Consider the following 14,851-nt stretch of genomic DNA (forward strand, 5'->3'; position numbering starts at 1 on the left):
AATATTATTGTGTTGTGTTATTTTATTTTATCAATTTATTATTTTATTCTCATTCTACGTGACTTTACCGAAAGAACCAAAGAAGATGAATCAAAATAAAACACCCTCCACCCCACACAAACGCCCTACCACGTACCTCGTAGCCGTACGCGAAAGTCTACATGTTAAACTGTGTAGAGTTGTCCAAAACAAGTGGAGGAATTCGTTTCTTTTTACAGGTCAATGGAAAGCCAACATGTTTGATCTGCGCACAACAAATAAAGGTAGCAACAGTGGTCTGGACAAAGAGTTGTCAGGCACCAGGAAGCAAGCAGCCGCAGCACTAAGCGAGTAGCTAAACATTGTATTTATTAATGTGTTTTGACATTACGTGGGTTTTTTCGGTAAAGTCACGTTGAAGAGAAACAACAAAATAACAAAATATATATAAAACAATAAAAAATTCTCACGACGTTTCGACCATAACTCAAACGGTCATCATCAGGTGTGTCGGTTTGCATAAATTTATTTTGAAAACGGCATATTTATTTATTTATATATATAACGTTTGCGTCACGCGCAACGATTGGCTGTTTGCCAGGACTAGTCCATCTATTTTTTGAAAAGAGGAGGGGGGAGACGAAATTTGTTTTTATGTATGCTGTCTGAAAGCCACTGTAAGCGTGAACAATCAATCAAGAACTGAAATGATTTATCAAATCTTTCCAATGATTGCTAAGATAGAATCCATCTTCTCGGTTGAAATTGTCTCTGTGTTTGTATATGTGGATAGCCTCATGAACGAATCTCTCATGGAAGCCAGATGGCTTACAAAGAACCTCTGTCTTGGAAAAGTCAATGGCATGTGAGCCTACTGAATTAGAACAATGATCTGCTACGGCCGAGGTGTTGGTCCTACCGTGTTTAAGGTCTGCTTTATGTTCACGAATGCGGTCCGAGATATGGCGTTTGGTTTCTCCAATGTAACTACTACCACAGAGGCAACTTAGTTTGTAGACACCAGGGTATTGTATGTCCGGAATCACATCTTTTACAGACGGAACCAGATCACGGATTTTATGTAATGTGTTGAAACGGACCTGGATCTTGTGTTTATTCAAGATTTTGGAGATCTTTTTTGTGATCCCAGCAATGTAGGGTAAAGTGATGGTTTTGAAAGGCTCCTCAAGAGGGTTCTTCTTCATGGTTTGAGTGATAGCTTTGCGGATTGTATAGTCGGAGTAACCATTAGCCCTAAGAGCTTGGTGTACGTGCTACAATACCATACAATACCCTGGTGTCTACAAACTAAGTTGCCTCTGTGGTAGTAGTTACATTGGAGAAACCAAACGCCATATCTCGGACCGCATTCGTGAACATAAAGCAGACCTTAAACACGGTAGGACCAACACCTCGGCCGTAGCAGATCATTGTTCTAATTCAGTAGGCTCACATGCCATTGACTTTTCCAAGACAGAGGTTCTTTGTAAGCCATCTGGCTTCCATGAGAGATTCGTTCATGAGGCTATCCACATATACAAACACAGAGACAATTTCAACCGAGAAGATGGATTCTATCTTAGCAATCATTGGAAAGATTTGATAAATCATTTCAGTTCTTGATTGATTGTTCACGCTTACAGTGGCTTTCAGACAGCATACATAAAAACAAATTTCGTCTCCCCCCTCCTCTTTTCAAAAAATAGATGGACTAGTCCTGGCAAACAGCCAATCGTTGCGCGTGACGCAAACGTTATTTATATATATATAAATAAATATGCCGTTTTCAAAATAAATTTATGCAAACCGACACACCTGATGATGACCGTTTGAGTTATGGTCGAAACGTCGTGAGAATTTTTTATTGTTTTATATATATTTTGTTATTTTGTTGTTTCTCTTCAACGTGACTTTACCGAAAAAACTAAGAATATGAATTACTGCAGTCACGAAAGCTTTAAATCAAAATTACGTGGGTTGTTGACGCGAATTTTACGACAATTTATACAGCCTTTGTTTGATAAATTAATACCTTGTTATTATTTTATACGCCTGATGGTGTTGCCTGCGAGGATGCGCATTCGAATCCAAACCACCCCGCTGTCTCATTGAGTTTGACACCCCTGCGCTAGGATCCATGTGTAGTGGGTTGTATGGATACAGAGTCCTCCTAGGAGGCAACACGTTTTTATTTAATAATAACGGCAACACACGAGGTCCCTAACACGAAGGGGTAACGGCCCCTTACACCCGATGACCTAAGGAGGTATAGCCTCGGGGCTAACGTGCCTTAGTCACTGGGACCACATATCTTAGCCCTCCGGCTAATGGGACCTAGGGGAGGCTGAACCAACCTAGCCAAGGTCCTCGGGTCCCAACCACTGGCCAACTCAGACCTAGCCCTGATAAGGATATCGAGTCCATGGATCTTCAGGGCCCTATTCCTGAGGTGAGCTCTTCGGTCTTCGGCTTGACGCTGACTGGCGGACCCGCTTAGGGGTCCGTCTTTTATGGGGCTCCCAGGGTCACTCCGCCCCTGGCCACGCCCACTCTCTGGAACTTTCTGGAGGAACCTAGATTGTTGCATAATCCCCCAGCCCCCACTGGGGGCCTGGGGTGTCCACCTCCGGTTCACAACTGCCCTCCGGGTTGCCTGACCCAACAGTCCTACTTGGTACAGGACGGACCCGCTATTGCCCCCTGTTGGCCCATGGCTGGAGCTACAGTAGTGACGGCGTATTACACCTAACAATCACTCACCACACATGCAGTCTAAAGTGAGTGAGTAACTGATGGGCTGTATCAACATCGGCAGAGGAAAAAACTAAAGGTGGCAGCGAGTGTCGTTTGCCACTCCATCCCCTTCTAAGTTACGCCGTGCCGGCCTTCATAGCTGCTCAGGTTACAGAAACTGCCCCAGCATTCTGTTAAATACTACATTGGGGATCTGTGGGTGTTTTTGCCTTTCGGCACAGACCCCCAAGTACTCTGTATAGAATGCAACACTGTTAAATATGTCACTCCTCTGTGGCAGTTTAGCAGTAAACCGCAACATGGATGTCAAAACTACGAGTAACAAACAATTTCGATAAAAAAAATCCAAGGCACAGTTTAAGGGTTGTCTCTTCATGATACGAGGTTGGGGGTATTCAGACCCAGACTCAGTGTACGTGAAGTTTACGTCAAAAGAACTGAGTTATTTTCATTTGTGCTTTTCAACAACTTCATTAGAAGCAAGGGACACTGATACAGGGAGGCTATGAACCATTACAAATTATCCAGTACTGTGTTCCTCTGAACTAGATTCCGATTCCATTTCTCCACTCAGCATCTTAGGAAGCTCCAATGAGTGGATCGCCAAACGAGACTTCCCACTCTCAGCTTCTCCCATCGTGCGATTGGACAGTGAATACAAACATACTTAATGAATAACGGTAACCAATAGTTAACAAGTTGCTAAAGAAACTATTTTATACAAGCACAGCCATATTAACATTTAAAGTGACAGGGGCATGTTAAAATGAGGTATGCAGAGAGATGTTACAGACACATATTTGTATGAGGTGTGTTAGGGTGAGGCGTTTTGAGATCCAGGCATTCGTGCCCTTTCACAAGTCAGCACATTCCAGGGCACACCTCAATATATTCAAATAAAACTGAAAAAATGTGTAATTCCCCTACTTCATATTTACATCGCTTGTTCCTGGTTAAGCGTCTGAGCCACAGCGAGTGACTGCCAAAGCTACAGCCCTTTGCCCATCTCTGAGTGAAGGCACGGTCTATGATGGCGAGCGCGGCTCCCAGTGACAGTGAGGCTCCAGGGGAGTTGATCTGCCTCATCTGCAGGGAGATTGATACATCATCCTGCTGCCCGAAGTGCCGAGTGACCTTTCCTCAGAGGCCCCAGCTGAAGGACGTCGCGATCGCCAAGCTGGCGGAGGAGTGTTGTGCCGGAGGGACGATGGCCACGATGGTCTGGTGTAACTTCTGCAGTGATGGCACAACCGCTGCCACAAACACCTGCTTTAAGTGTAAGCTGTCCTATTGTGCTGCTCATATCCTGCCTGATCTGGGTAGACTCAGCATCAATGACCACATTGTGGTGCATCCAGGAAGGAGTTCTCAAGAACGAAAGTGCAAGGAGCAAAGAAAGGAGCTCGAACTTTTCCGCAAACAGGACAAGAAATTGGTCTGCAGAACCTGCACCACGACAGGAGACCACAGGGGTCACAATGTGGCTACACAGGATGAGCGTGAACCACCGAAGGTGAGGCAGTCTACGTGTGAGCGGGAGCCTCTCCTGTTTAAAGTAATAATTTCCCAACACAAACTGAACAACAACATCCGACTAAATACAATATAATTATCTCTCATCCAGCTGACCAGTGTGCCTTCTCATTTTTACTTTTGTTTGTTTATAAATGTAAAGTATGTGGAGGTTCATATTCTTGGTTCGTTCGGTAAAGTCACGTAGGAGGGAAACAAAATAATTTAAAAAAACGCCACTTTTTTCAAATTTTCTTGCTGTGGATTTCACACCTGATGATGAATGCTTGTGTTGCAGTCGAAACGTCGTGAGAATTTTATTGTTTTATATTTTTATTATTGTATTGTTTCCCTTCTACGTGACTTTACCGAAAGAACCAAGAATATGAATCCCTGCAGTCATGAAAGCTTTAAATCAAAATTTATGTGGAGGTTGTTAGAGTGAAGAAATACATACAATTTCAATTTCAGTATCATAATATGTAAGATGTGTAGTGTTCTAAACTCGAGACACTAGTTGGAGGTACTCTCTCTCTTTATTTACGGCCTCAGCCTTCGGGGATAACTCCATACCGGGTCGGGACAGCCAGCATGCTGTCAGACCCACGGCTTGCAGAGTGGCGAAGATCACAACAATGATAGCAGAACCAGTTCCATTCCCCATCGCAGCAGCCCTGACTGTGAGTTGTAGCTCGTCTTATATCCTGAACAGCGTGGCCAGGCTCTGCCCTCGACCCCGCACCCCTATGGATCCCCCAGATTGCTCCGTGCCTTGCCCACAGGTGCAACTGATAGAACGGGCTGTTACCCCTAATTCTGTCTACCAATCTCCCAGCAGCAAGCACTCCGATGACTCACTCCACATCACTACATAACCCGCCCACCCCATGCAAAAAAAACCCAGCCGTCTCGGCTGACCCGCAATACGTCGCGCGGTGAGATGACGAACACCACAATATCCACGCAACACTTAGAAATGCATGGCAACAATCCAGCCCCCAAATTAAGCAAACCAATGACGAGTAGGGGTGGTCATCTGAACTGAACCATCTTGGAATGGGTCCTTATCGCCGGTCCATCGTATGAACCTGGCATGGGTCCCCCAGGGACCACGGGGGTGACTCGCAGCTGGCCCAACGGGCACAGTCTCTCCCGGGACAAAGATGGAGGAGAGGAAGAAGCGGGTGGCGGTTTTACCGTCCACCCCGGTCCGCCTGTGGGCAGCTCCACCGGCGGTTCCATGGGCGTCATGCCCTGGGATCTGCGGATGGAGGAACAGAGTCTCACAGAGGCGCAACCTCTGTACGTCCATCCCCGTCGGACACATCACACACCTGGCCATCAGATGGTGGAGATTAATTTATCTCATAAGGTTGAAAATATGTTTCCAGTCGTGACGGGTGCACATACCAACGCCTGCGACCAACCTGGATCCGTATGCACTGCGGCCTCCTAACCTCAATTACCTCCACCAGGCCCTGCAATGGCCTAAGCAATTTAGGAGATGTGCCCACGGGCACCTGGGGGCAATGCAGCCATGCCCTCTCCCCAGGTTTCCACGATTTCCCTGATTCCTTAAGCCCGGCCAATTTGTAAGTTGCAGCCTGCCGTTTGGCCGTATTTCCCGAGACGCCTCCTGTGCTTCTGTCAACTGCTTTAGGGTAAGGGTCATCAGTCCCAGCACAGCGACTCTCATTTTGCTTGGCTGAATATTTAACGAAGCTTCCATGGGGGTTGCATTCTCTCCCATACATGCAACAAATGGGAAGAATCTAGTAGAGGCATCAGGGGCCATCCTATAGACCGCAAGAACTCCCAGAACGTGTAGGTCCCAATCGGACTGTGCCTCATTGACTTGTTGGCACAACATGGACGTAAGTGTCCTATGTAAATGCTCTACCATCTCGTCAGTCTGGGGATGGTAGGGTGAGGTTCGAATTTTCTTTGTACCCAACAAATCAAATTCTTCTTACAATAGCTTTGAAGAAAAATGTCGGTCCTGGTCTGTAAGGAGACATTCTGAGGCCCAATTATCTAATACATAACCATGCAGGAACGCGTCCGTAATGGACGCTGCCAACTGATCCGGTAGGGGCCATGCCACCGGCCACCGTGACAGGTACTCCACCCCTACCAACAATAATTTATTTCCCCTCTGAGTGGTAGGAAATGGCCCGAGGATGTCGATGGCTACGACCTCGTTTACACGGGACACCCCAATGGACTGCAGCGGTGGTTGGGTCAGTCTCGACGGGGGCTTCCGGCGGGCAAATTCTACACAACCCTTGAGGACGTTGTAAACATCCTCTGCCATCCCACGCCAAAAGAAGTCCCACTTCAACGGATATGCGTCCACCACGGAGACCTTATTCAATTTCCGAAAGTCCACACAGAACCACAAACTCCCATCCTTTTTAACTAGGACAATAGGAGCACCCCACGGAATACTTGACGGGGAGATTATATTGGTGGTCTACATCTCCTCGACCACCTGATGAACATAGGCCTTTTCCTTCAGACTAAACCAAAATTAGTTCTGACGAATGGGAGCAGCACCACCCGTATCAATATGGTGACGCATCAGGGACGTGCGGCCCACATCGAATTTACCCTTACTAAATACATCAGAGAATTCCCGAAGAAATGCCCGCAACTCGCCCCTCTGCTCCCATGACAAATCTGGATTACCCAGGCACAACGGATCCATCCACGAGTCATCCAACACCGCTTCCCGTTCAACTGCAGCCACGACCCGAGCAGTCACATGATCCATATTCCCACAACATGCAGCCGTCGCGTGGGCCAAAACCGTACCAGCCTGTATGACCGCGGTATCCAGCCCAGCATTTAATACTTGCAGGAAGGGCTCCTGATCCTTCCTCACTATAGTCTGCGCCCCTATCAAAGTGAGCCCATGAACTGCTCTATTTGAAGGGGTTAAAAGAATCCCACCCCCAGTGATTTTCTGGTCGAGCCGCTTCCGCAGCCTCAAGGGTACAAGCGTCTGTGCACCCAAGGGAACTCTAGCAGTTTCATGCACCAGGGCCTGAACCACAACGTTAGCCATACACAACCCACCTCAACCGATGCCCCAACGGTAACTCCACACAACCCTGGTCAACTAAAATCCGGAGGGTCATCCTCTTTAAAAAAATCCGTCCCCGATAAACAAGGCACCACCAAGGAACGTGAAACCAACACCGGGCCCGTCCTTTCAATATAGCCAATCCGTATCGATGCCTTAATTTGGCCCACAATGCCATTAGCGGCAACATACGGATTGCGCGTGCTGAGTGCCCACAGCCCTTCTCCAGCCGTCGGTGGCATGGGATTGTCGTCCTTCACCTGCTGCCCTGCCAGGACCGCCACTCCGTGACCCCCCACCGGGGTCCTGGCCACCGAGGCCACCCGGGAACCCTCATCATTCGAGGACATACTGACGCAGGCCCTCTTCTTCGCGGATTTCGACATCCTACTCCCCCTCACTGAGGTTTTGAAAGGAAAAAAAGAAAATTGCTAACAACCCTACAATATATAAAAAAATATTTTTTCGTTGACACTTCTGACACCAAATGTAGTGTTCTAAACTTGAGACACTAGTACGCTCTCTCTTTACTTCCGGCCTTCACAGCCTTCGGAGATAACTCCATACTGGGTCGGGACAGCCAGCATGCTGCCACGGCTTGCAGAGTGGAGGAGATCACGATGACGACAGCATGACCAGTTCTGTTCTCCATCGCAGCAGCCCGGACTGTGAGTTGCAGCTCGCCTTATATCCTGAACAGCGTGGCCAGTCTCCGCCCTTGGCTCTACAGCCCTCTGGATTCCCCAGATTGCTCCGTATCTTGCTCACAGGTGCAACTGGTAGAACGGGCTGTTACCCCTAATTATTTTGTCTACCAATCTCCCAGCGGCACGACAGATGTATAAGTGTGATATTAGTATTTTTGAAAATAACATGACTATATAGACATTGGTTCATATATAAAACACTAGCTTCATTACCCGACTTCGCCCGGGACTTGGATTCTTGTCTTGGATTAATTTCATATTCCCTTATATTTCACTGAAAAACCCTGAGGAAATTTTATTCTTGTAAGAAAGAAAAAAGCCTAAACAAATCAATTTACCTAAATCGGATGTTTTCACTCAAGGAAATTCAACCTTAACCCACTTCTACGTAAGGTCGATTTTGGCCACTCGGGAAGGAATGACTTGGCGAGCTGAAAATAGTCGCGTTCACTTAGAAATTCCAGACAGCATAAGCTGAAAAAATTTCATGACGCCAGAGCTCAGCGTTGGAGAGTTTTTGCTGCTTCACACAAACAAACAGATGTAATTTCTGCTTCATATTTAAGATAGCAGTTGTACCCGTTCTTCGCACGGATATGTATTGAAACTCCGAGAAGCCAATGGCTTCATCGGCCAGGAGCGAAGCGCCACCTAAAATCTCTCGGCACGCTGTTAACAGCTCTAAGCATTGCAGACCGCTTAACTCAGGTGTGTTGCAGGTTGACGCCACACACTTCATTGTCATCCCCCCCCCCACCAAAATACAAAAGTCTATTTTTATACTTTTTTTCATTGTGAACAGTATGGAACCTACCCACATGCCACATTTCAAGTGTGTAGCATGTTGGCAAGTATGCTAAACATTTAGAACATACACACGTATCTACATTTCCCTTTTATATATATAGACTAGCGGTAAGTACCCGGCGTTGCCCAGGCGACAAAGGCAGACACACACATGGACTTACACACAGACATCGACCCATACACATAGAAACACATCGACTTAGATGCACACACACATATGGACTTACAGTGAGGGAAAAAAGTATTTGATCCCATGCTGATTTTGTACGTTTGCTCACTGACAAAGAAATTATCAGTCTATATTTTTAATGGTAGGTTTATTTGAACAGTGAGAGACAGAATAGCAACAAATAAATCCAGAAAAACGCATGGCAAAAATGTTATAAATTGATTTGCATTTTAATGAGAGACATAAGTATTTGACCCCCTCTCAATCAGAAAGATTTCTGGCTCCCAGGTGTCTTTTATACAGGTGTAGTGGATTAACACGCGCATACAGGGGGAAATGGTAAATACGCGCGAGTTATGGACAGTGGGGTTACGTCGGGCCGGCCAGGTGTGGCGGCGGGAAACTGCAGTAATAACGGGCCAATTAAGCTGGAGAGCGATGTACGGCTGTGATTGTCTGGAGTTGTTGTCAAGGGCGAAGTGGCGCCGGGATGTCTGGGAATAGAGGGGGCAAGTAACAGGTGCGGGGGGCGCGGGGCGTCGGTAGACGGGAAGACAAAGGGGAGTTGTGGTTGGGACTGGAACGACGCAGGTGTGAGAGGAGCGGGGAGAAGACATAGGAGACAGAACAGCTAGCAGTGGAGCAGAGACGAGCAGAGACAAGGAGTGACTGAGAGGAGCCGAGACAAGCAGAGCTAAAGAGTGACTGGAAGGGATAGAGACAAGCAGAGATAAGGAGTGACTGGAAGGGATAGAGACAAGCAGAGACAAGGAGCGACTGAGAGTGATAGAGAGAAGCAGGGACAGAGTGAGACAGAGGGAGACAGAGAGACATAGATATGGAGAGGGTACGGAGAGAGACAGGGAAAGATAACCGGAGTGAGTCGTAGAGAGACAGAGGGAGACAGGGGGAGATAACCAGAGAGAGACAGGGAAAGATAGATGGAGTGAGGTAGAGAGAGACGGAGTGAGAGACGGAGAGAGACAGAGATGCAGAGGGGGAGATGGTGTATATGTAGGTAATGAAAATAATGAAAATTAAATGAAATTTGAAGCTGCATAATTTTTCCGAAGTTATGTTAAGTAGTGTAATTATGCGCATAAATTATGCTAATGAGAGATAATCGTATTGATTTATGCGAGTGGGTGTGGTTATGATAATGCAGGTCGTTATGATCATTAGGTCCAGCCTCGGTGACAAAGGTTGGTTATTAATTGGAATAATGCAATTAATCGTATTATGTGTTATGCAGGTGTTGTGAGCGTGAATGAGAGAGAGTCAACTCGGCTCTGTTATTTGACTCCGTATTATCAATAAGGATACGATTATTCTCAATTTAATGCTTATTGATTATGTGATGGATTGTGTAAGTGTGCTTATGATAGGTCCCCCAGAGTTCAGATCTCAATCGCAGATCAATTATTATGCAGAATCATGGAAAGAATCACACACAACTCTTCTGCTTTAATCAATTTTATTTTCTAGCTAAACTTTAATTTTTGGATAATATGAGAACTCTCAATCTCGGAATTTCAACACAGCATTAACACGGTAACTATCACGATTGCGTCGTTTCACTTCGATAACGGCACCTGTGGTTAATTCCCGACGCGTAAATTCCCGACGCGTAACGCAATTAATCGGTTGTTGAGAGAGAGATTAAGACATGCATACTATTCTACCAAACCCTTAACTATATCATATGCAAATTCACATACTTGAATTGTTACACAACACGACACTCAGTCATTGATCATACGCGACCCTTAATACAAATTCTTGTCACGTTGTTAACCAGTAGGACGATTGATTATTATGCAACGCTGTTCATGTGAAAAGACACTCAAACCATTATTATTCCTAAAGGCACAACTATGCGTTCATGGATTCGTTATGTTCATTCATGGATACCAGCATGATTATGCAATAAAAAAACGAACGACTCAAATACTACCAAGTCACCGTATCCACGCAACGTTTTCCTTTGAGATTCTTATCTTGGATCAATCTTTTAATTAATTGTGTTCGGATCCCTGACGGGGTAACCGGTTGAACATGCTATTCACCCCCGTGGGTGGCGCTCCGTTGAAGGTGCCAATAATTAATCCGTATTGATGGATTAGTTAGTAACTTATGCGATCAGAAGTACAGCCCCAATAAAATATTAACGAGGAAAATTATGAACACTTATAAACGACGGATTGTTCACTCGGTCGTTGCGATGCTCTCACAGTCACGGATGGTTTAATGACTTGAGGTTCTAGGCTTTTGTTAATGACCCGCGTGTGTGTTGAGTGATATGAATGATGAAAGAGTAGGCCAATATTCGGAATCGATTCTTTGCGTCAAGCAGACGTCTGGTTTGTCGTGTAGTGGGGGGGGGGGGGCAGTGTATCATACGTATCAGTTGATTCTCCTTTCAGTAGTTGGTTCGGACTCGGCTGACGTTGGTTGACGAGTTGACAGGTTGATACGTTGTTGCAGTTGTGATGACCCGTCCGGTAGATGGCGCTAGGAGCACGCAACGCTGGCAGCGGCGCGGTTGTTGGTGGGGTTGCTTCTCGTGGGCGCCCGCTCCGTCGGTAGATGATGCTCGCAGTACGTCTGAGTTTAAGAGGTCCGTTTCTTGATTGTCTGTGACATATCCCTTGGTTCTGTAAGGTTCTATAATGGAATATCGTTTAAGGTGAACACTTTATTATTAATGTTATGTGTGAACTGTGTATTGAAATTTCTTTAACTTAAAACCTGCTCGCCTGGTTGTTGTGTGTGGGGTGGGGTGTGTTTTCTCATTAAATCCGTCTGGCTAGCTCCAGATGGCCCCATGCCAGGGTGTAATTCCTGTTTCCCCGCGCTGCGAGAGAGACAAAGGTGGTTGGGGTTTCTTGGAATATTGCTTACTCGTTTCGTAAGTTTTCTCGTTCGCCTCATTCCTTTTCGATAACCTTTGATGTGACTCGGTATTTCTGTCCCCAAGCTTGTGATTTAACAGTAAAAGTATTAAAGGTGAAAATCATTTGATATCGAATTAATAATTGGGTACTGATTCACTGATGTATCTGGTGGCCTGGTCTTAATTGGAGTGAGCGTGAGGACCGCTAATTTTAGCTTATTCTTGTTGTTGCCTTTTAAATTTTAACCGTTGTTTTAATAGCAAATAAGAGGAAAAATGGTTTAACCCGTTGGCGTCAACGTGTCTACCTTCCGGAGGGGCTTCCCTCTGCGTGACCTCTCCTTAGGGTACATCAAACACTTGTTCATCTGGAGATCTTCACAGATAGCTGTTAACATCCTCTCCTCGAGTGTTAATTATTTCTTTATTTATTTATGGCTTTGTTTATGATCGACATCTGGTTTTCCTGCCGCGACTGGCTTACGTGTTTTATTTATTAATTTTTGTCCTAAAAATATCTATATGTATATATCGGAAAATATTCCTATGGATATTAATTGTGGAAAAAGGGCCGTATACAACAGAGAGAGACAGAGACAGCGAGCGACAGAGAGAGACAGAGACAGCGAGTGACGGGGAGAGACAGGGACAGCGAGTGACGGAGAGAGACAGAGACAGCGAGTGACGGAGAGAGACAGAGACAGCGAGTGACGGAGAGAGACAGTTGGAGACAGGGGAGGAAGTGGAGCGAGCGAGACGGGCGGAGCGCGGCGAGCGAGCTACGGCAACAGAGGAACTGTGAAGTTATAGACGCAATGTGGGGAGTTGTAATAAAAGTGGTGTCAGAGAAAAGAATAAAGTTGTCCGCATGAAGTCGACCACTACACAGGTAACGAGCTGAGATTAGGAGCACACTCTTAAAGGGAGTGCTCCTAATCTCAGCTTGTTACCTGTATAAAAGACACCTCTCCATTAAGCAATCAATCAGATTCCAAACTCTCCACCATGGCCAAGACCAAAGAGCTCTCCAAGGATGTCAGGGACAAGTTTGTAGACCTACACAAGGCTGGAATGGGCTACAAGACCATTGGCAAGCAGCTTGGTGAGAAGGTGACAACAGTTGGTGCGATTATTCGCAAATGGAAGAAACACAAAAGAACTGTCAATCTCCCTCGGCCTGGGGCTCCATGCAAGATCTCACCTCGTGGAGTTGCAATGATCATGAGAACGGTGAGGAATCAGCCCAGAACTACACAGGAGGATCTTGTCAATGATCTCAAGGCAGCTGGGACCATAGTCACCAAGAAAACAATTGTTAACACTACGCCGTGAAGGACTGAAATCCTGCAGCGCCCGCAAGGTCCCCCGGCTCAAGAAAGCACATATACATGCCCGTCTGAAGTTTGCCAATGAACATCTGAATGATTCAGAGGACAACTGGGTGAAAGTGTTGTGGTCAGATGAGACCAAAATGGAGCTCTTTGGCATCAACTCAACTCGCCGTGTTTGGATGAGGAATGCTGCCTATGACCCTAAGAACACCATCCCCACCGTCAAACATGCAGGTGGAAACATTATGCTTTGGGGGTGTTTTTCTGCTAAGGGGACAGGAGAATCTTCTTTGGTTCTTTCGGTAAAGTCACGTAGAATGAGAATAAAATAATAAAATAAAACAATGAAATTCTCACGACGTTTCGGCCAAAACACAAGTAGCCGTCCTCAGGTGAAGAAACAGGACTGTCCAGAAGACAGCGCTTTACCGAAAGAACCAAAGAAGATTAATCCTTGCAGTCACGAAATTGGGACAGGACAACTTCACCGCATCAAAGGGACGATGGACGGGGCCATGTACCGTCAAATCTTGGGTGAGAACATCCTTCCCTCAGCCAGGGAATTGAAAATGGGTCGTGGATGGGTATTCCAGCATGACAATGACCCAAAACACACGGCCAAGGCAACAAAGGAGTGGCTCAAGAAGAAGCACATTAAGGTCCTGGAGTGGCCTAGCCAGTCTCCAGACCTTAATCCCATAGAAAATCTGTGGAGGGAGCTGAAGGTTCGAGTTGCCAAACGTCAGCCTCGAAATCTTAATGACTTGGAGAAGATCTGCAACGAGGAGTGGGACAAAATCCCTCCTGAGATGTGTGCAAACCTGGTGGCCAACTACAAGAAACGTCTGACATCTGTGATTGTCAACAAGGGTTTTGCCACCAAGTACTAAGTCATGTTTTGCAGAGGGGTTAAATACTTATTTCCCTCATTAAAATGCAAATCAATTCATAACATTTTCGACATGCGTTTTTCTGGATTTTTGTTGTTGTTATTCTATCTCTCACTGTTCAAATAAATCTACCATTAAAATTATATACTGATTATTTCTTCGTCAGTGGGCAAACGTACAAAATCAGCAGGGGATCAAAAACTGTTTTCCCTCACTGTACAAAGACACACATATGGACTCACACACACACATGGATAGACTCACACACACATGGATCTACACACTACAAAAAGACAAAGATCACCCGTATAGCCTTGACAGACTGTAGGGGCAAGTTATGTTAGCGAGCACCTATGAAGGCCAGAACGGTACACGAGGGGATGGGTGGCCAGCACCACGCTCGACCGCCTTTGTCGCCCCAGTGTCGATGTTTACACACCGCACCAGGTACTCATTTGAGGCTGAGTCGACCTACGGGAGGTCCAGGACCGGTTCAGATAATCGTCACTGGTGTTGGCCGTGAGCTGGAATCGAACCCGGATCGCCGAGTTCATAGCGCAGCGCGCTAACCGTTACACTATCGCTCCCTACACACTACACACATATGGACGTACACACACACATATATCGACGCGCGCACACACACATGGACTGTCACACATACACACATTGGCGTACACACATCGACTGACACACAGACTCGCACACAAATACACATGGACTC

At 46.1% G+C, this 14,851-nt stretch overlaps 1 protein-coding gene across 1 annotated transcript in view; it reads left to right on the plus strand.

The window, feature by feature from the left end:
• Positions 1 to 3,715: 3,715 nt before the first annotated feature.
• LOC116958807 (uncharacterized) overlaps positions 3,716 to 14,851 on the plus strand; it is a 50,086-nt gene continuing 38,950 nt past the window's right edge. Inside the window, exon 1 of the mRNA XM_032981518.2 lies at positions 3,716 to 4,246. Coding sequence (XP_032837409.2) covers positions 3,761 to 4,246 — 486 coding nt within the window. The 5' untranslated portion in view covers positions 3,716 to 3,760. The remainder of the gene's footprint in view (positions 4,247 to 14,851) is intronic.

Source organism: Petromyzon marinus, chromosome 83 (genome assembly GCF_048934315.1).
Source record: "Petromyzon marinus isolate PM22_M1 ecotype Great Lakes invasive population chromosome 83, UKy_Petmar_22M1.pri1.0, whole genome shotgun sequence".
Lineage (NCBI taxonomy): Eukaryota > Metazoa > Chordata > Hyperoartia > Petromyzontiformes > Petromyzontidae > Petromyzon > Petromyzon marinus.